This window comes from Neofelis nebulosa, chromosome 14, assembly GCF_028018385.1.
Source record: "Neofelis nebulosa isolate mNeoNeb1 chromosome 14, mNeoNeb1.pri, whole genome shotgun sequence".
Classification (NCBI taxonomy): Eukaryota; Metazoa; Chordata; class Mammalia; order Carnivora; family Felidae; genus Neofelis; species Neofelis nebulosa.
The window spans coordinates 9,801,917-9,823,278 of NC_080795.1; the positions used below are offsets into that span (position 1 = coordinate 9,801,917).

General features: G+C 49.5%; 1 protein-coding gene across 7 annotated transcripts in view; it reads left to right on the forward strand.

The window, feature by feature from the left end:
• The window catches only part of FAM110B (family with sequence similarity 110 member B), a 144,601-nt gene extending 126,720 nt beyond the window's left edge, over nucleotides 1–17,881 (forward strand). For all 7 annotated transcript variants that reach the window (XM_058699639.1, XM_058699633.1, XM_058699635.1 and 4 more), the window contains one exon: nucleotides 14,964–17,881. In XM_058699639.1, coding sequence (XP_058555622.1) covers nucleotides 15,293–16,405 — 1,113 coding nt within the window. In that variant the 5' untranslated portion in view covers nucleotides 14,964–15,292 and the 3' untranslated portion in view covers nucleotides 16,406–17,881. The remainder of the gene's footprint in view (nucleotides 1–14,963) is intronic.
• The last annotated feature ends 3,481 nt before the right edge of the window (nucleotides 17,882–21,362 follow it).

A 21,362-nucleotide genomic window follows, 5' to 3' on the forward strand; every position in this document is an offset into this window, starting at 1 on the left:
GTGCCTGTCCTCTTGCTCTGAGCGCGGTAAATGAAGTCTAGGCAGTGAGAGAAGTTTCAGAGAAGCAGACTTCTGGGAGAGGCACTTGACATTCGCCAGCCGCGCCCTCCCACCCGCCCCAGGAATCCCCTCCAATGTTTTTCGGACACGTGGGAGGTCGGCGTCTGTACACGCGCGTCCTGGGAGAAGGAGCTCGCTCTCGGTTACAAAGGAGTTAACTCCCGCTCGGGATAGTTTTGATTGTTCCAAAAACGCTTCCTTCGACTGGTCTGCAGATTGCTTCTGCGGCCGCCTCGCGGTATCGCTCCAGCTCATTAAAAGAGAACGGTGGCGGGGCGCCTGGGTGGCTCAGTCGGTTGAGCGGCCGACTTCGGCTGAGGTCACGATCTCGCGGTCCGTGAGTTCGAGCCCCGCGTCGGGCTCTGGGCTGACGGCTCGGAGCCTGGAGCCTGCTTCCGATTCTGTGTCTCCCTCTCTCTCTGCCTCTCCCCCACTTGCACTCTGTCTCTCTCTGTCTCAAAAACATGTCACAGACACACGTGCTGTCATTTCTACCCCTTAAAGAAAAAACCCTCCCTTGACCCTGCTTCCCCTCCAGCTATCACCTCCTGAACCAAGCCGCCAGCCCTCAGTGTCTCCTTTCTTTCTTCCATTCTCTCCTAAACCCCCCGCCCGACGCTTTGCCAAGCTCTGTTTTACTGAAGTCGGCCGTAACTTCCACCTTGCTAAAATACACGTTCTGTTTTTCCTTTTACCGGCTCTACTTACCGGACTACGTGTTTTCTTTCTTTCTCTTAGGTATTGCCATGTATGTGAGCCCCGTCTGTATCGTTCATCTTGTTCACGGCCCGGCGTATAGTAGGTGCTCAGGAAACATCCTCTGAATGAACCGGGACGCCTCTGGCACTTCCTGCATTCTAGACCGTTCTGTCTGTACAAACTGGCTGGACCGTGTCCCTTTAGGGGCCTGTTCCCTTGAGGGCAGGGAGAGGATAGGAAGCTGTCTTTGCCGTATTGAGTGGGTCTCCGTGACCCGAAGGGTTCATGCCCAGGGGTGGGCCCAGCTTCGTCCAGACAGAATGTGGCTTTTATCTCATCCGGTGATGACTGGATTGTTATTTTTCGGTCGTTAGGAAGACACTGTCGTTTCCTTAGCAAGATAGGAGAATAATTATTTCCCACTAAGGAGGGTAGAGTGCAATTTTGAGATCCCCTTGGAGCATCTTACCAAGCAAAGCTTTTATGGGCACTGCCACAAGTTGGGTTTATCGGGCCGGTTTTTCATATTTTACGAATGCCGTCTCACAAAGTTTTCAGAACATCTTCCTGCCTCTTACTCCCCCTCACTGTTTTATCCTCTGGTGCGGCCACTGCCACTAACTGTAGTGTCTCCCAGATTCTGCCACCGCAGCAGGAAGGAGGTTTCGTTAGGAAAGCAGCCAGAGGCCTGGCATCATCTGGGTTGGGGGTGGTGAGGAGGGCGCCCGCTCTGTTCCGTCCTCCCTTCCTTCCTGGCTCTCATCCAGATCCGGCCCGTCTTCACTCCCTGCAGCCGCAGATGTTTCCAAGTCTCCGCAGAGCAGTGGGAGAGCACAGGTTTAGAAAACAGACCTGAGGTCGACACTGAGCTCCTTCGACTGACCGGCTTCACGCCAGCCCCTCAGACTTCCCGAGCCTCAGTTTCCCCATCTGCTAAGGGGGACACATGACACCCGTTGGGCGAGGCTGATAAATGTAAGGCACTTATCTGGCATGAGGTCCGACAGAGGAAAGGTACCCCACAAATGGTTGCTACTGTATTTCTCTTTTTAGACCCAAGGATTGTGCCTAAAATCAAAAGCTTGAGAGATCGTGAAGCACTGAACATCAACAGCCACCTTTTGGCACAAGCGAAATAATTCTTCCCTGTTAAAAAGTAATGGAAAACTCCCATTTCTTGCCACACAAACAAACAAAAAAATGCTAGAGACAGGGGAAAAAAAACTATTTCAAAAAGCCTACCCCCTTTTTTCACTTTGAATGAGTCATTTTTCTTTAGCAAACAGGAGTGAGAAGCTTAAAATTAATCAAGATAGAGGCAGATAGCATCGTTTTGAAGTGAAAGCACGAAGGAGGGCAGTAAAAAAGTACATCGTATGTGAGTGGATACCAAAGGCAGAGTTTTCAGAGCGCGTGAAAGATGCATTTTGTTCATCCAGCAATGCCTGTGGTTTTTTAAGTCTTTATCCGATTACTTTTAATATAGATTTAAGATTACTGTAATCCTTAGAGCGCCTCTTAAGTGAGCAGCTTTTTGTGTGTTTGTGCGTTTGGGCAGCAGGAGGAGGGAGACGGGGAAGTAAGCAAAGCCTTGGGGATAGCATTAGCTTTTATTCTTTTACACTGAGGCACAGACACGTCCTGAACTGGACTCGGGTCAGACAAGCGTCCCTGCAAGAGATCTCTGAAGCCTGCCGTCCCCAGCAGTAAGTGCTGGGCTGGACAGACAGACGAGAGCCGGGTTGCCCGCCCTCAGGTGTGCGTGGCTGGGAGACGCGAGGGCGGGACCGCCCCTTGACTATAAGGACCATAAGGGAAGTGCCAGGGAGGAAGGACCGGATGTGGAGAGAGAGGTCAGACGAGGCTTCTCAGGGGCCTCGGGGACACTTTCTCCAGCCTGGAAGGCTCCGGTCAAGGCCTGGCAGAGGAGGGAGCCGGAGCTGGAAGCAGGCATCAGAGCGCGTGGCCGGGAAGACGGGGTCCTGGCGGCAGGTGGGAGGGGGCTGCGGCCACACACCCAGATTACTCTTGGCCCCCGGGATCTCCCGTCCCTCCTAGCCCAGTGCCTGCCCCCAGACACCTCCAGGCTAAACTGCCCAGCAGAGCCAACAGTTTGGCCCCGTGCCTGGTGTTCTGGTGCCGGAATGGGCCCGGGGAAAGTAGAGTGAACTTACCAGTCATTCCTGAGCTCCTTGTCACTTGGACCCAAAAATATTACTTCAAGCGCAAATCGTGGTGAAGCCCTACCTCGTGGCGTTCTAGGTTTGGAGATGATTCAGGTGAGACGCGTCAAAACGTTCAAGATTAAAAGATGTGCTGCAGAAAACACGTGTCTGGCTACTTACGTATCTTATTTTGAAGGTTATTTTTTTCTCCCACGGTGCAGTCTGAATCCTGGAAAATGAGAAAATGCTGTTACCTTTTTTGAGTACGTTTGAGGCAAAGAACTCGTCCGAACCGCTGCGGTACTAAGAGCTATTCGAGAACTCGAAAAACGATTCTAGGTGTTCCTTGGCAAAGGAGATCACGTGTTTTGTTCGTTTGTTTTTAAGTGAACCTACTGGCTATGCTTGACATTTCTACCTTGCATTGATGTCCTTTTGCAGCGTATTTGTTCCCTAACCACAATTCCGGGCTAATGTGCCCATGAAGTTGTGAAAGAACAGGTTCTGTGCAGTTGTGTGCTATTATACCAAACTCTGAAGTCCAAAGGAGGTGCTCTGGGGCGCCTGGGTGGCTCAGTCGGTTGAGTGACTTCGGCTCAGAGCCATGATCTCATGGCCCATGGGTTCCGGCCCCACACCGGGCTCCTCTGTGCCGACAGCTCGGAGCCTGGAGCCTGCTTCGGATTCTGTGTCTCCCTCTCTCTCTGCCCCTCCCCTGCTCATGCTCTGTCTCTCTCTGTCTCAAAAAGGAATTAAAAAAAAAAAAAAAAAAAATCAAAAAGAAAAAGGCGATTTGAATGTGGTTTCAAATTTCTAAACAGTTTATTCCAAGTTTCACTTCCCAAGCTTTATATCTGACATCTTCACTGAGTCTCTGCCATATAAATTGACGTGCTAGATATTCTACGGAGTGGTTAGCGTTTTAGTTCAGCTCAAGTGCTTACTATGTGCAAGGCGGGCAGCTTTACTGGAAATGGCAATAAAAAAGTGTGCGATCCCTGCTCTCTGATGCTCTGTGTAGTAAGACAGAATGAAATCACAGTCTCATGTTGCTTGTTGTTCCTTTTAATATCTCTCATTATTTTCATCAAAGTTCGGTTAACTTTCATAGATCCGCAGTCAGTGGTATCACGAAAGAAAATTAAATTAATGGAACCCAATTTATAAACACTTCACCTTCTCCGCTTGTGCATTTAAGCTGTTAGCAAATGGCATGGTTATTTGATTTAGCAAAAAATTAAGGAGATCTCTGTTCCTTCTCCACCTTCTGGGGGAAGCTGGTACTGAACAGCAAACAGCCCAAAGAGGAGATTTTTAGGAACTAAAATATAATTAGTGTGGGCTCCTATGGCCATATTACCCAAATATAAAACATTCAAAACGACATCATTAAGAGCTCTGGGGTGACAGTGTGACACGGTGAGGTGGGCCGAAGTGTACCTGTACAGACCTGGGTGTAGAGCCAACAGCCACTCAGTATTGAATACCTTAGACTATTTGGACCTCCGTGTCCTCATCTGCAAAATGGGGATAATACTTGCTTTAGAGATATCAGCAGGATTGAATTTAAAAACCTATAAGATGCATTAGTACAGTCCTGGGGACATTATATATGCTTTATAAGAAGTGGCCATGATTAATAGGTTAATTTTCAAACGTAATACAAAGGAATTTACCTAATCCACTTACAGCGAACTTGGCCCACTGTCCAAAAAAAAAAAAAAAAATGCTGCTTTACTTTTTCTCCCTTCAAGTTGAAAAATGGTTCACAATGTTAACACATGTTAAGGTTTATTCCAGAGTAAAATCTCCTCTGCCCCAAGGCTGATCACTAGAAATTAAAAATACTTTCAGAAATAAGGGTTCGATCTATATTGCCACCCTTAATCTTTGTTATCGTATATATGAGCTACGATTGCCGTAGAGTACAAGTCAACACACAGCTAAAGGAAAAAGCAGTATGCGCAGCGTAGATGCTTAGCGTCGATGCTGGTGGGAGAACGTAGGTGCAGGGTCCCCAGATGCACCCAACCCTGGATTCTGGTCACGGCCGTCAGGGGCCACTCACAAGTACACTTACCCTCTTGCTTACACAGGGGCACCAGGCAGCCTCGAGGAGGCAGTTGTGAGCACGGATGAGGTGGTCCTCTGACAGTGTCTGCAGGCACAACACAGATCCTTTTAGAGTTCCGAATCTTTTGAGAATCGTTGAGCCCCTGGAAGGGTCGCCTGGTCTACCTAACTAAGGGAACCAGCTAACACTGAGACCCACGTTAATTAGCAAGACTTCTAAAGCCTGTGATTTGAGCACACTAGTCTTTAAATTTTTTTTTTCAACGTTTTTTATTTATTTTTGGGACAGAGAGAGACAGAGCATGAACGGGGGAGGGGCAGAGAGAGAGGGAGACACAGAATCGGAAACAGGCTCCAGGCTCCGAGCCATCAGCCCGGAGCCTGACGCGGGGCTCGAACTCACGGACCGCGAGATCGTGACCTGGCTGAAGTCGGACCCTTAACCGACTGCGCCACCCAGGCGCCCCGAGCACACTAGTCTTTAAAAGAGGACAGTGGTCCCTTGAACTTGACGTTCATTTAGAATTTGGCCTCCCGCATTCTCACAGCGGAACGTAAAACCACATAAAACTCTAGGAGAGGATAAAAAGTGGCTGCGAGTGGGACCGTTTTATGTTTGTTTGGATAAGGCAAGCAGCCCTATTGGATTTTCATTAGGAATCCTAGTGGCCCTGTTTTTTAATTACTTGTAGTTATTGTCATTAAGCGGGCCATTGTACTGCCAAATGATTTTAGGGGGCCAGCTACACGCAGCCTTGATTTCTGTAATCTCAGGTGAAAGGCAGGGTTCCCCCACAGTGGAACAAGTTGCTGGGCCTCTCTTAGCAGCATTTTCTTCGCCTTTGGCCAAGGAAGAAAGTTGGACCAGTAATGTGATTTTTGTCCCCCTCTGATTCTGTTTTCATTCTAATTGTCTTAAATAGGAGAATGGCATTTTAAAGGGAACCCATAACATTTTAAAATAACGGATTGGCTTCAAAATGAAAACGAAGCATTTTCTAAATGACCTTGGAGAATGACATTAAAGAATCCATCATGGATTGAGATTTGACCTGCTTTTTTTCTCCTCCCAATTTTAGGTTTGATTTCATTTTTAATAATGGCTCTATTATTTACTCTAGCCTGGTTCACTCACATAACTGTTTGCTTTGAAATTTGAAACCACATATTTTCTCTGTAACTCAAATAAAAATGGGGTCATGCGAATGACCTTTCAGACAGAAACTGCATAGTCAATCCACTTTGACAGAAATAGCGCACACACACACACACACACACACTATGGCTTGAGAGCAATGGAATCATTTTAAGACAAAAGATCATTGAGTTCCCGTAAAGCTCGAGATCTGATGACGGCGATTATCAGTGCCAAGTTGCGGACACTGGGGACGAAATTTAATAACCGCTCACATTTACTGAACAAACGTGGTGCTGAGTTCCATGCTGAGCACGTTTATATACCTCACGGAGTTCCCACATCCGCCCTATGGAGTGTAGCAGTCATTACGCGTAAGAGAGGAAACTGAGGCACACTCAGCTTGAGTAACTTCCCAGGGTTGCAGACCTTTAGGTGTGGTTGACCTTGACCCCTGGACCTGGGCTCTGAACTGAGGAGTGGCAGAGAGTGAACAGGGGAACAGAAAACCTGAGGGATACTGTGTGGATGGAGCCCTTTTGTTTTCTGGCCTGGATTCAGGAGGGATAAACAGGAAGTGAGTGTGCGCTTTTCTCTGTGCCTGAAGAATTCAGCCTGCTGAGTTCTCCTTTCCGTCCCTGGGATGAAATCTCAGATGGCACCCATAGCCTCTTCAGTGGGTCTTAAATAATTGAAAGTTCTCAGATCAGTTTCAGGAACGAAAGAGCCCAGTCCATTGTTCTGTCTCAACCCAAACTCCAGCCTTTCATCCGGTTTAAATTAGCTTCTCCCTCTTCCAGCTCAGGCCTGTGTTGGCTCAGGAGAGAAGGAGGTGGGCGGGGGGGGGGGGGGGGGGGGGGGTGAGGATTTACTGTGGAGGAGGGGACGTAATAAACATCGTGGGTTTTCCTCTCCTTTCTTGTTCCAGCTTCTTTCCCTCTCATGAGCAGGCGTCCCTTCTGACCTGAGTAGGTCCCGCGAGGCTGTGTGAATGTGCAGGCCAGGCAGAGTGCTAAGGGGAGGATCGCAAGGTTCCTGCCCTGGGCTCTGACACCTGTCATCTGGTGTGGTCCCCTGGGGACGGGGGATTTCAGAGCTGCCTTTCTTTGGGAGCTTTGGGGCTCCCTGGGGGCAGCCACACCCCTCCTACCGCTAGGGGGTGCTCACGGCCTTCCACTCAGCGCAGGGCTGGGGGCTTCCTTTCGGGGGTGAATCTTTGGGGGCAATTCTGTTTACCATCACCCCAGAGCACCTTTTCCCAAATACCTAGGTGCACCTAGGAAACCCCCACTCTTGTACTCATGGAAACACGGCTTCATCTCACTGTCTGAGATGAAGGTAGACAGACAGAGCCACTGTCCTCCATCATAGCTCCGAGCAGAGAGCCTGAGACTGCCCTCCATACTGCTTTCCTGAGGCAGAGTTGTCTCCCATAGCCGCCTTTGTGTGCCCCCTGGGCTTCATGAGGAAACACTGGGCATAGCAAGTGGCACCCACCCCCCTCCACTCTTCCCTCCAGCCTTGCTCAGCTCACAGCGCCACCTGGGGGATATTGCCATAACACAGGGCCTCCCCGGTTGTCCCAGTAATTTTCACACCTTGATCAAAATGCAGGCACAAGTTGTGTGCTGCCCCACCAGTGCACCTGGCACATAGGAGAGCCAGTGAGACAGTTCCTCTTCGTCCATATCTATAAAGTCATAAGAAGCTAACGGCAGGGGCGGGGCGCCTGGGTGGCTCAGTCAGTTGAGTGTCCGACTTCCGCTCAGGTCATGATCTCACTGTCGGTGAGTTCGAGCCCCGCATCGGGCTCTGTGCTGATGGCCCAGAGCCTGGAGCCTGCTTCAGATTCTGGGTCTCCCTCTCTCTGTGCCCCTCCTCTGTTCATGCCCCGTCTCTCTCACTCTCAAAAATGAATAAATGTTTAAAAAAAAAAAAAAAAACAAGCTAAGAGTTGACCTGTCCATCATCTCTGCACCCATTCCAACATCTTTTTCTATCCCGCGGTTGTAGAGAATGGATGTGCCAGAAGAAACAGGGCTGAAAGGGGGTGCCGCAAAAGGGGGGTAATGGTTTACGCCACCTGTGGAAGACTAAAACAAAGGAATGGAAACCTAGGGCAAGGGTTTGTTATTAAATCATCTGTGAAGACCTACTCTGTAGCCAACCGAAAAAATAAGCCGAAAAAGGACTAGGATACTGGAATCAAAAGTCACAATGTTATTGGGAAAAGTCCCCGGTTGCCTAGAACATACGAAGGGATAGTGTGGTTGGAAGAGGATTCTTTCACCAACAGCCTGGAGTTGATGTTGATGGCAACACTGAAGCCAAAAAAGAGAAGATTCAGCCGTCAGAATTATAGGCAAGAGGGATTCACCGGGCGATGAGACAGAACGAGGCACGTCATTCAGTAATTGAAAAAGTACAGGTCCAGAAAGGGCAGTGGTTTTGACTTAATGCTTCCAGATGGTGGGCCCTCTGATTTCTTAGTTTCAGTGCAATTTGTAGCGTGCAAATGCAGTCTTTTTTTCAAACCCGCTTTTGTGACTTCCCCAGTTACTTTTCCACTTTTGATATTCTCCTTTGCTTTTGCACTTTTTGCAAGTTATTCTCCCAGCATGAAAGCAAGGAATAAAAATGAGCATGCGCTAGGACGGGAACACGTTGAGAACATGGCATATTAATTAAAATGGACGCATTAACGTCTTCCAAATGGAATGGCGTTGCTCCCTTGAACCCACAGAACTGAGCGTTATTTGTGAATGCATTTTGCTTCGATAAAATAATTTTCTGTGAGAACCACAATATCGTTAACCGTGTGTGATGGGTATTAAGGACGTGACAAACGTTGTGAGACGCTGCTGGTTAGGAGACATCTGAGGCAGAGGGGAGGACAGGTGTGAATGCACACAGCTGGTTTGGAGGGACAGACTGCCATAGTTCGGTTTGGCTCAGGCCTGGGGTGCAGAGGAGGGAGGGATGGAAGAGAGAGTGTGTACCTCCCCACAAACCACTTCTCGGCAGTCAAACTGGGAGCCAGAATCGTCCTCAACACGCCCCCCTCACCCTCCACACCCAGCGCGTCTCCAAGTTCAGCCCAATGTACTTCTTCCAACGTCTCTCGAAATTGTCCACACATCTCTCCATCCCCAGAGACACCCTCCGCATAACGGTTATGTGAATGAAAAGTGTCTGTGCCCTTATCTAACCTTCTCGGGTCCTGTAAAGAGGTGGGTACTATTATTGTCCCCATTTTGGAGACGGGGAACCTGAGGCCCAGGAAGATGCCGTAACCTGCCCACGGCGGCTCAGCCATTGCAGGGCTGAGCCAGGATCCAGACCCAGAGGCAGCTACTCCAAGTCCAGCCACCTTCTCCCTCCCCCGGACGGTTCTGACTCTTCTATTGTGAGTGCATTTCTCTTACGTTTGTAAAGAATTCAAAGGCTAACACTGTCATGTGAAACTGTGCATTTTTGCCGCACCAACAAGGATGTCTGTCTGTCCTTAAGTGGGAAAAACCGAGACTGTAGTTGCAAGAGTGACCCTCCTACCAGGTTGGGGTTTGATGCCTAAAGGCAGTAGCACAAATTACCACAACAAACAAAAAAATCAGAAAGCAGCATGGCCCAGGTTGATACGTACTGTCAGTGTTCTGTGCTCTGACTTGGTGGGAAATCAGAAGATCGGTTCTTCAAGAATTCTTACTTACCTCGAAGGTAAACTGCTTCTTTTGTTGTCCGCCTCCAGGAATGTTTGAACTGAAGGCATTTCCAAGCTCGCCAAATTCAACACATTCAGTTTTCATAGAGAAGGTCACGTTTGGTGACCGCAAGTGGAATTCAGCTCCCACCTGACGGCAACATTTCCACCTTTTCTCCATAGTAACGCGCGTGGGAAATGGCCAGTCTTCACATATTTAAGGAATGTTTATGGGTGAATCCGGGACTGTGTTGAATCCCAAGGTCCTGGCTCTAACTCCCTTGCTTTCTTCCTACGTGCCCCAAAGACCCCAGACTTGAATTCACTTGAGAGACAAGAAAGCTTGGCTCGTTTTCCTCTGCATCCGAGGCACTTGGGTTCTAACCTGATGCTCTCGAGTGCAGTGGTGGGCTTCCTCTCGCCCCTCAAAGGTGCACCAGCTTCCTAGGCCTCGCCTGGGATCTGTGAGCGGCACAGGATCTAGGTCCCCCCCACCCCAGATCTACTTCAGGAGTGGGCGTTTGCAGGGCATCCCCTGGGGTGCACAGGCACGTAACAGCTTGAGAAACACTGCTTCAAGTGGGTGAGAGTCACCGTTTGCGCCTGTGGCCTCCAGCCCTCCCCACCCAGAGCAGTACCCCCGCAGATAACGTGACCCCTCTAGCCCCCCCTGCTCCACGGTGGGGGGGAGGAACTGGCAGGGCCCCGCTCCTGTCACCCGAGGCCAGATTGCTGTGGAGTTCACGTGCACCCTGATACGGTGGACCATTTTGTGTCTCACCTCTGCCAAGCTTTGTTCTCCGGTTCATTTTTTACTTCCGTGAAATGTTCAAATGGTTATTAAACAGGGGAGAATGTAGCCAAATGGTGAGCGGAAGTGTCTCTCTGCCTCAGGCTTATGTTCCCTCTTCGTAGCCATAAGTCAGGGATCAGGCAGGACTGTATAATTACCTTTGTTGATGAAATTCTAGGCGGCGGAGCTCTGATCTTCCTTTCCTAGAATAAGGTAAAGAAATAGAAGCCCCTCCTGGCCAGTACCTGGCCGCACCCGAGGGACCTGTCCAGGGGTCAGAGGGGCGTCATCTGCTCTCCGAGCAGAGATCGTGGTTGTCACACATCCATGACCTCGAGATGTGGCCCCGGGGTTCCAGGCACGGCATCTACCATTTGACCGATCTCAGCCAGCACCGTGTCAACGTTGAAAAGGAAAAGAAGAGAAGTTAGGGATTATGGGAGCATTAAAAGAAGGAGCACCTATGCCGCCTTCATTAGGTCTGAAGTAGCTGTAGTTTGTTGGCCAAAACAGATCCTGTAACACCCAACCTGTTTCTTCCAGGAAGATGCTTTTCCTTTTCCTCTCCAAAGAGTCCGGATTAAAACGTGTAGGCTCAGAACCTGGTCATTTGTAAATATCAGGGTGTTGAAAGTTACTAGGGAGATTGGGGGTGCCAGAGGAAAGGGAGAAGGAAGGGGTGGAAACAAGGAAATGCAGTGCGAACTGCTTCCAGTCACAACCTTTCTAACATAATCTTTTCACACCGGTTTTGTTCTAGTGCGTGCTTCCGAAGGTTAGATGGCGTGGAACAGATGGGAGTGCCTGCGGGAGCCATCCTGAGCGTCTGCCTCTGTTTACCCATTGCCTCGCCTTTTTTTCCACGAGGAAAGCAAACTGTGAAAGCAAGACAGGGAGCTTTCTGAGGCGGGTGCCCGGGTATTTAAATAAACTGGTGTCTGCCAGTCTTGTGAGCCGAAAGTAATGATTTTTGTTTCGTGTTCTCAACGACACCAAAGCCCGCCTTAACAGACAGGGCCATGCGGTACGGTCAGGTCAGTAGCGGTGGAGGTTGGGGCTTCTGGTCTTAGCAGGATAGGGTTAGAAGGGGAGACAGTCGAGCAGGCCAGCATGGGCTCTAATGCCAGTTCACATTACGTGATAAGGACAACTCATCATGCGGAGAATATTGTCCTAAGAACGGTAAATACGGGAACCACAATGCAGTCCTGAGCCAATGTTCCCATATGCCATTTTGAAATTGGAAATAGCTCTCTCCTTCTTGGCTGCTCAGAACCACATGACTTGGAGGGATAGGAGGTGCTTGGGTGAGATTCCCAAGATGTTGGGAATCTCACCCAAGCACCTCCTATCCCAGATGAGGAGACGAGGCCCCAGCAGAAGAGGCTCCAGGAGCTCTGTCTCCTGCAACCCACTGGACGATCCTCTCCCCTCGGCTCACCTTGCCAGAGGTTGGCTTTGGTCCCTGAGCACAGAGCTGATGGGTGCCAATCTCAGTCCTGTCCTTCACTGTGTCCCCAGATGTACCGCCCCTGTCCCCTCTGTGGACACGGTTGGAAACTCCAGAGGTAACTAATCAGAGGAGACGTTACACATGCTGGGAAGAAACGTGGCCTGTCCCGGGGGCAGCCTGCTGTCGCGCACTCCGTCTGTGATCCGGTGGATTGCCTCTGACCCCAGGCTCTCCTGCCTGTTCTGGCCCTGAGCCCCTCTGTGAAGGGAGCCCCAGTTCATCTTCCCAGGAAGGTGGGCCCAGGATGGTGGATGACCAAACGCAGAAGGCTCCGCAGAGAAATAGTCGCTCCCTTCTGGCATTTCGCTCAAAATGTGTTCAAAGAAACAATGTCACTGAATCCATGAGAGGGGGGAGGAGGCGGTGACATTTTAAACTACATAGCGCACAATTAAAGGAAGTTATTGTGTAGGAATTGCCTTGGGGCTTCTCAACTCTCGCATAGGAAAATATTTTTATTAGAACAAATCCTTTTGCAGATTCCCAAAATCGTCTCTTAACAAAACACGGCAATGGGTGTATTTGGAGATTGAGCTTGTAAAAGATGATGAGAGAGGAATCTCAGGCTTCCCTCCCCCCCGACCTCCATGCTTGTTATTAATGGACCCTTCATTTTCTTAACGTGAGAGCAGATGATTTTATACATATGCCACTTTATTTTGTAAATTAGTTATTTGATGTTAGTGAATACATTACCCTTAATATTGCTTATTATAACCAAAGATGCTGAAAAGGGCTGTAACCAGTTACCCTGGGATGCTGACGTATTCATAAATGTTCTCTGTCAGCAGTAACAGGCAAAGAGACTTGTTCTTAGAAAAATGCTACATGGGACACCTGGGTGGCTCAGTCGGTTAAGCGCTGGACTTTGGCTCAGGTCATGATCTCACAGTTCCTGGGTTGGAGCTCCTGATCTCACAGTTCATGGGTCTGAGCCCCGCCTCGGGCTCTGTGCTGACGGCTCAGAGCCTGGACCCCGCTTCCGATTCTATGTCTCCCTTTCTCTCTGCCCCACCCCCGCTTGTGCTCTCTCTCTCTCTCCCTCTCAAAAATAAATAAACATAAAATTTTAGGGGGCGCCTGGGTGGCTCAGTGGGTTGTGCCTCCGACTTCAGCTCAGGTCATGATCTCATGGTTCGTGAGTTCAAGCCTCATGTCAGGATCTGTGCCGACAGCTCAGAGCCTGGAGCCTGCTTCGGATTCTGTCTCCCTCTCTCTCTGGCCCTCCCCTGCTCACACTCTGTTTCTCTCTGTCTTTCAAAAATGAGTAAATGTTAGGGGTGCCTGGGTGGCTCAGTCAGTTGAACGTCTGACTTCCGCTCAGGTCATGATATCACGGTTCATGAGTTCAAGCCCTGCATCAGGCTCTGTGCTGACAGCTCAGAGCCTGGAGCCTGCTTCGGATTCTGTCTCCCTCTCTCTCTGCCCCTCCCCTGCTTGTACTGTCTCTCTCTCTCAAATATAAACATTAAGAAAAATTTTTTTAGGGGCACCTGGGTGGCTCAGGTGGTTAAGGGCTCAACTTCGGCTCAGGTCATGATCTCACAGTCCGAGTTTGAGCTCCATGTCGGGCTGTGTGCTGAGAGCTCAAGGCCTGGAGCCTGCTTCAGGTTCTGTGTCTCCCTCTCTCTCTGCCCCTCCCCTGCTCGCACTCTGTCTCTCTCTCTCTCTCTCTCTCTCTCAAAAATAAACTTTTTTTATTTTTATTTTTTAAAAACGCTACATATATCGTTCACTAAGTAGAGAGACAGCCGATAGATTGATGCTGGGAGTATTGATAAATGTTTCGTTGTGGTGGTTTTGGTTGAGGGCCGGGGTGGTCAGATTGTTCAGAAAGCCACAAATAATAATAAATCCGTGAATTCTTGCACCAGTTTTCTATAGCACAGACATGCTTAGGTATGATTGACGTCTTCACATGTTCTTAGTTCTTAGTTCTCTAGGGGATTGGGGAGAACACATACCACAGAGAAACCCTTGATTTCTGCTCATGAAGTGTGAAACATTATGGAGCATTTATAATCAAATTAGTTAACTTGGTTAATCCGGAGGTCTTTCTAGTTTTCTTTTTTAATTAAAAAAAATAAAATAAAATAAGCTTGCTTTATTTAACAGGAGGAGCTCCATACCGTAGACTTGGCTTTCGGGAGAAAGTGCTTTCAAATATATGGGTTGTCCAAAGTAAGATAACTGAAACCTGCTTTTAAAAAACTTGTTTCCATCTCTGCTGCCAATCCCGTGGCTCGCCCCGTTATCTTCAGCTTTTGAAGAGTGAAGGAAGCGCTCGTTCCAGACGTTACTGAGCGGTCGCTAGGAAGAAACCCCCGAAGCGTTTTGCGCCGGCCGGCCGCCCGCGGGAGGGAAGGAGACGGCGCTCCCCGACTCCCCGACTCCCCGACTCCCCGACGCGGTCGCCGGCGCGGATGCGGGAGCCTCGCAACGCCGCGCGGTGCAGGGCCCCGGGGACCCGGCCCTGGCCAAGCCCGCATTTCCACACCCACCCAGGATTTCCTGGGTTTGGTGCGAGGGACGCCCGCCGGGCGTGATCGGGGGGCGGATGGCGGCCACGGGGAGGCAGCCGCGAGAGCCCACACGCGTGGGAGAGCGCGGCCCCCGTGCGCGCGCGCCCCGAGCCCCCGCGTCCGACTGAGGGCGCCCGGGGCGCGCGCTCCGGGCCCCGGGGCCCCGCCGCCCAGGCGCGGCCGGTGGGGGTGGGAGGGGGGGGCGGCGGCGGCGGGGGCGGGGGCGCCGCGGGCTTTCTCTGTTGCTACAGCCGTGATGTCACTCGCCCGTCCTAACCCGCGGTTGGTTGTTGTGTGTTTCAGCTCTGCCTGCAGTCGAACACAAAGACCTGGAGGAGACTCCCACGTCGTTCGGGGAGAAGAAAGGAGGCGGCCGGGCGCAGCAGAGGAACTCGTGGCTCGTGGCCTTCCGGAGAGGGGGGCGAGCGGATCCGAGGCGGGGGGCGCGGGGGGCGGTCGGCGAGCCGTGAGATGCGGCGCCGCCGCCGCTGCTGCTGCTGCTGCTGCTGACGACACCCAGACCCCAGGCTCCGTGCGCCGCCCTGCGTGCTTCATGTACATGTGTCTGCCCCGCGCACCCGGAGGCGCCCAGACGAGAATCCAACACGGCTGCCGGGGAGAGGCCACCCACCATGCCCACGGAGACGCTCCAGACAGGTAGCATGGTGAAGCCGGTCAGCCCCGCGGGCACCTTCACCTCGGCCGTGCCCCTGCGCATCCTCAACAAAGGCCCCGACTACTTCCGCAGGCAGGCCGAGCCCAACCCCAAGAGACTCAGCGCCGTGGAGAGGCTGGAGGCCGACAAGGCCAAGTACGTCAAGAGCCAGGAGGTCATCAACGCCAAGCAGGAGCCCGTGAAGCCGGCCGTGCTGGCCAAGCCGCCCGTGTGCCCCGCCGCCAAGCGCGCCCTGGGCAGCCCGACGCTCCGCGTGTTCGGCGGCCACGCCAAGACCGAGAGCGGCGTGCAGAGGGAGACCCTGAAGCTCGAGATCCTGAAGAACATCATCAACAGCTCGGAGGGCTCCAGCTCGGGCTCGGGGCACAAGCACAGCGCCCGGAACTGGCCGCCCCACCGGCCGGACTCCGCCGACCTGCAGCGGCACTCGTTCGCCGAGTCCCTGAAGGTGTACCCCACGCAGGGCCGCGGCAGCCCGCAGGAGGGTGGCTCCCACGGGGGCCGGCGGCTGCTGGAGCCGGCGGCCGAGTCCTTCCTCCACGTCTCGCACAGCTCCTCGGACATCCGCAGGGTGACCAGCGCGAAGCCCTTGAAAGCGATCCCCTGCAGCAGCTCCGCGCCCCCCCTGCCTCCCAAGCCCAAGGTCGCGGCCGCGGCCACCGCGAAGTCCCCCGAGGCCGACGCGGTGGAACCGGCCTGCGGCGTCAGCCGGAGGCCCTCGCTCCAGCGGTCCAAGTCGGACTTGAGCGACCGGTATTTCCGGGTGGACGCGGACGTGGAGAGGTTCTTCAACTACTGCGGACTGGACCCCGAGGAGCTGGAGAACCTCGGCATGGAAAACTTTGCCCGGGCCAACTCCGACATCATATCCCTCAACTTCCGCAGCGCAAGCATGATCAGCTCAGACTGCGAACAGTCTCAGGACAGTAACAGTGACCTTAGGAATGACGACAGTGCCAATGACCGGGTGCCATACGGCATCTCTGCCATCGAAAGAAACGCGAGGATCATCAAGTGGTTGTATAGCATCAAACAAGCCAGAGAGTCACAGAAGGTCTCCCACGTGTAAGACAGAAAGGCCGTGCGAAGGAGGGAGGGGTGGGTCTCTGTGCATCCGCAGTCGTGAAGGGTGTGAGGTCTCCTTGAAGTGTTGTGAGCTTCTCCACTCTCTTTGTGTTGCTTGTTGTGCAATGTTTCCAAGTTGCATGCCTGTAACATGGGGACCGACCCGGCTTCCACGTCCACCATCGCTGCAGAGCCCGGCTGAACGCACGTCACCTGCCAAGAGTTTGCGGCCAGAATCCAGAATCCAACTAGGGCTTCGATCTTTTGAGCAAAACTGTTTACACGAAAAACGGTAGACAACTTCTTCGATATTTATGTGGTTCTTGTGTTTTTCTATCCCGCGCTATTGTGTCTTAATTAAAAATCTTATCCACTGGCTTTTAAGTTGAGAGGAGAACCGTTTCGAAGTGAAAAGCCAATTTGCCCACACGCGAGACCCATACAGTGGGGAAGGAAATGGGATCTGCTACCAAACGGATAACAGTGACTGACCTGAGTGAGAGAACCAGGCTGGGTTTTCTGAGGAAGAAAAGCGGTGAGCCTGATGTTAAGCGTTCGCGTATTGGAATTCTCCTGCCACTCGTTAAAGTAATGGGGCAACTGTGCTACGTTCTGTGTCCGACTCCGTGTGTAAAATGTTGGTGCTTCTGTGTAATACTGACCCCGAGGAAAGACAATCAGATACAACGAGGGCGATTAAATCTAGGAGTCCGGGGGTTGGGGGTTTTGTTGATGTTCTGATTTGGGTTGATTCCAAAATTCCTACTATTAATCTTTTGATGGGAATGGCCATCCTAAAGCTGATACTAAATGTCTTAAAAAACAAAACAAAACAAAAAGGTTTTTGATCAAGAACTGATTCTGTGCTGATTCTCTTCCCTCTCTCCTCCCCTTCCTGCGTTGTTGTTTTATTTGGGAGAGGGGGGTGGGGCTTGCGCAGGTTTGAGTTCTCTGAAGACATAAACACAAATGGAAATACCAGCCATATCAGTATAGAGCCTCCCATGCAGAAGTGAATACCTTCCGTAGCTGAACCGTATCCGAGCAGTGCGATTGTGTTGTCTTGCCTATGTTATTCTCTCAGGCTGTGGACCTTTGTCACAGCTCTAGGAAACTGTAGAGACATGATGCCATGTAGCTTCCCAACCCCCCCCCCCCGCCCCCCTCCCCGCCTTTGGTCTCTAGTGCTGCCTATCAACTTGTTCCCTGTTTTCCCCAGTAACCTGTCCCGCAGGTGGTTAGTTAGCTGTGGACCAGCTGATAGTCGCGGTGCGGTCGCAGAGAGGTAAACTTGTGGCAGTCTGCTTCATTGCTCTGTACTCATGCCCCGAAGTTCTCAGCAGCAGTACCTTAGACTTCATCGGCTAATGGGAAACTTTTTATGGTGTAAATGCTGTAAGACTTTGTACATACTTCAGTTGTTATGAAATCTTTAAGAAACAAAAAAAAGTTACGCTAATAAATAGCTCTGGTGCAGGCACTAATGGTGGTGGTTTCTCTTTGTCCTTTTCTTTGCTCCCTCCTTGAACGTTTAACTTTGGACTGTGGGCCAGAAGCGGATTTTTGATCGTGTTGAAGACACATTGTTTCATTAAGCTATTTTCACCACATCACAGTTCTTCCGAATGATAGCGCTAGCAATGTGCTTTTGTTAAAATAGCTTCATCCGGCTTCCTAAAATATGCTGCCTCTTCTTTACTTAGTTCACACGTTTGTTATTTTTACCTTTTCTTACACATCAGGATTTTTCACATCTTCTCCAAGACTCCAGTTGTAAATATTTATGAGTTCATACAGCGGAGACATCCCTTTGAATGGTCTTTATTTGTACAAGCCCGACATCGTTAACATTACATGTGTCCATACACGTGTCCACCCGTTCATTCGTTCCTCTTTCAACAGGTCATTGGACGAGCGGCTCCCTTTTTCAGGCCTCACGGTAGGCACATGACTATCGTGGTCAACAACACGGTCTCTGCCTCAAGGAGCACAGGTTCTCACATTTACTTTCCGAGAAACATCGCTCTTCTTAGTGGACCTACCTTATCTCCTCTTATGAGGACATTGAGTATTCAACTATTTACTGAATCAAGTTATTTGAAAGCAAACACTTCTTCAAAAGTTCCACATGATATGTTAGTGTGAAAGAAAGCATTCTTTGAAAACTTTTCAGAAACAGAAATAAGATTCCCAACGACTACTGTTTGTAACACTTTCCTTCTGGAGATCAAATTTGGTTCCTTGACTCTCTGCTGGGTTTGAATTCTTTCTGGTTCTCTGATTAGTTTTCAGTTCAACTAGACTTCTACTTCCCAGAAGAAACATTCTGAAATGCAGCTTGGCGTGGGTGATGACACAGCACATTCAGGATAATAGAATGAAAATAGGTTTCTTTCATTTAGTTCAAAATGAGTTATATATATATATATATATATATATATATATATGTATATATATATATAACATATATGATATATGTTAACTATAAATGTTATATATATATAACATTTATAGTTATATATATCATATATGTTATATATATAAAATACACACACACACACACACACACACATATATATATATTCTTATATTCCCTAACCATTAGGGAAGAAATGTGGCCATTTGAAATATTCATGGCTTAGCATTTATATATCCATCTCTTTCTAGGGCTATTGAAATACCAAAAATTGTGTCATTTTTCTAAGGAAACCAGTTTTTTTTTTTGGAAGAAGAGCACTTCTTAGCTAATTTAACATCACTGCCCATGCTGTTTTAGTCATGGATCCTGTTGAATCTTCCAACATTTGAAAACCACATGTAATCTGCATCCCACCATAATTCAGTCTAATCCTGTGTGGCCTCATTAGAATAGTGAACAAATGCGAGCCTTTTGGTTCCTTTCATAGAAGGTGGGGGCCCCTTATTTCCTTTTTGTTCTTGAAATTAGAGTTTCTATAACGGACTGTTTCAGAGGCTTACTATTAAATCCTAAGCGTGAGAGACTTCCTAATTTAAAGTCCTTTTCACAAAGTGCTGATTCTGTTAGAGCATGAGAAGTTATCTCATGTGTGCATGCATGCGTGCGTGTGTGTGTGTGTGTGTGTGATGATAATGTTAGTAGGAATATAGCTCAGCATACTTTCCCCACGCACAATGCAGGGTGAAGCATAATTTCACAAGATGGCCCCAAACACTGGTTGTTTCTGAGAACCACCAAATTTTAAGACAGTCCTCCCGGAATCCACCCCCTCTGCCGTTGTCTTAATCCAGGCTCTCATCTTTGTACCTGAACTACTGTTTCTCTAACCTCCTAACTGGAGGACCCTCAGCTGCCAGCCAATCTCCCTTCCCATCCCGCTTCATGCCAAAGATACCATAATCAACTCTGATCATGTCACTTCTCTGTGTGAAAACATCCTCCAGCTTGAATATATTGCTGATAGGATAAATCCTAACTTCTTCTAAGAGAATGTGGGGTGTTTACTTTTCAGACCCCCTTTTCTCTGTCTCCAGGCCCCCAGACTCCCAACCACTCAAGCCCCAGTCTCCAATCAGAGGAAGTTTCCATTGGGAGTTTTTGCCAGTGTGATAGTGATCTGTTCTGCAAAATAAATTTCCCCAAAGCTGAGCAACTTATAACAACAAGTATTTATTAGCTCACTCTCTGTGGGTCAGGAATCCTGGAGTGGCTTAGTCAGATGCTTGTGGCTCAGGGTATCTCATTAGGCTCCAGACAAAATGTCATTTGGGGCTGCATCAGCTGGAGGCTTGACTGGGGCTGGAGAATCCAAAAGTCCAAGATGAATCACGTGATGTTGCCAAGAGTCCTTACAACATGGCGTCTGGGTTCCTCTACAGGGAGTGACCGAACAGGGACAGCAAGGAGGAAGCCACGATACGTTTTATGATCCAATATCTGCTGATACCCAATATCTGAAGTCACACACACCTCCACCATATTCAATTGACTAAAAGCGTGTCACTAAATACAACCCACACTCTTAGAGAGGAGGATTAGTCCTCATCTTTTAAAGGAAGAAATATCATGGAATTTATACCCATCTTTTAAAATCACTACTGCTGAGTTTCAGTAGTTTTTAATTCTGTGAGGAATGCCTTTCCCTTCCTCCTTGACTTCGCGGACTCCTGCTTTTTCGAGATTCAACACAACCATCAACCAGTGAGATTTTTGAGTTTCGATGTTGCCTTCTCCCATTACATAGTAACTTTTTGTCCTGCCCACTGGCCCAGACTTTGCCAGCCTAAATGGTGCCTTTGTGTAAATTGTTATAAGGTATACCTTCCTCAAAACATTTGATTTTCTGCCGGGCTAAAAAAAAAAAAAAAAGACTGCCCTATTAATTCATAAATCTCCAAAGAGTATAATGTGAACTGTGATCCCAGAGTTGGCCAGGGCACAGCACAGCCGCCTAGAATATATAGTAGATGCTTCATAAGTGTCGACTGGATTTTTTTTTAACCTATCACTGTTCAGTCCTGTGCTAGTTACTCCAAAAGTGTTCTCAGATGAACCCAAGGTGGTCGTTATTGTTCCATTGTGCAGGTGAAGCACCTCAGTTCCATGGAGGTTAAGCCCCTTAACCGAGATCCCAGAGGAAGTAAGTGGCAGGAAGGGGCGTGAACTCAACACTGCAATTCCAGCTCAAGACAGAAAAAGGCAGACTGAGTGTTGTACTTTAAAACCAAAGTGCTCTTAAATTCATCTTGATAATTTCATCTGCTGTCTGTATATACAAACATGTCTCAGTCAGAATTTCTGCAGTTTTCACTCTTACCAAAACAGTTACCAATAAAATTTAGAAAAAGACTTCAGCCATTGCACTATGAATAACAACACACAGCCTGCTAAGTTCAAAGAGACAACGCTGTTCAGAATGGCATTCTTTCAGTTCTGGGTGTGCTGTGTTTTGAAGGTACGTCCTGTCTTTTCTGACCAAGGA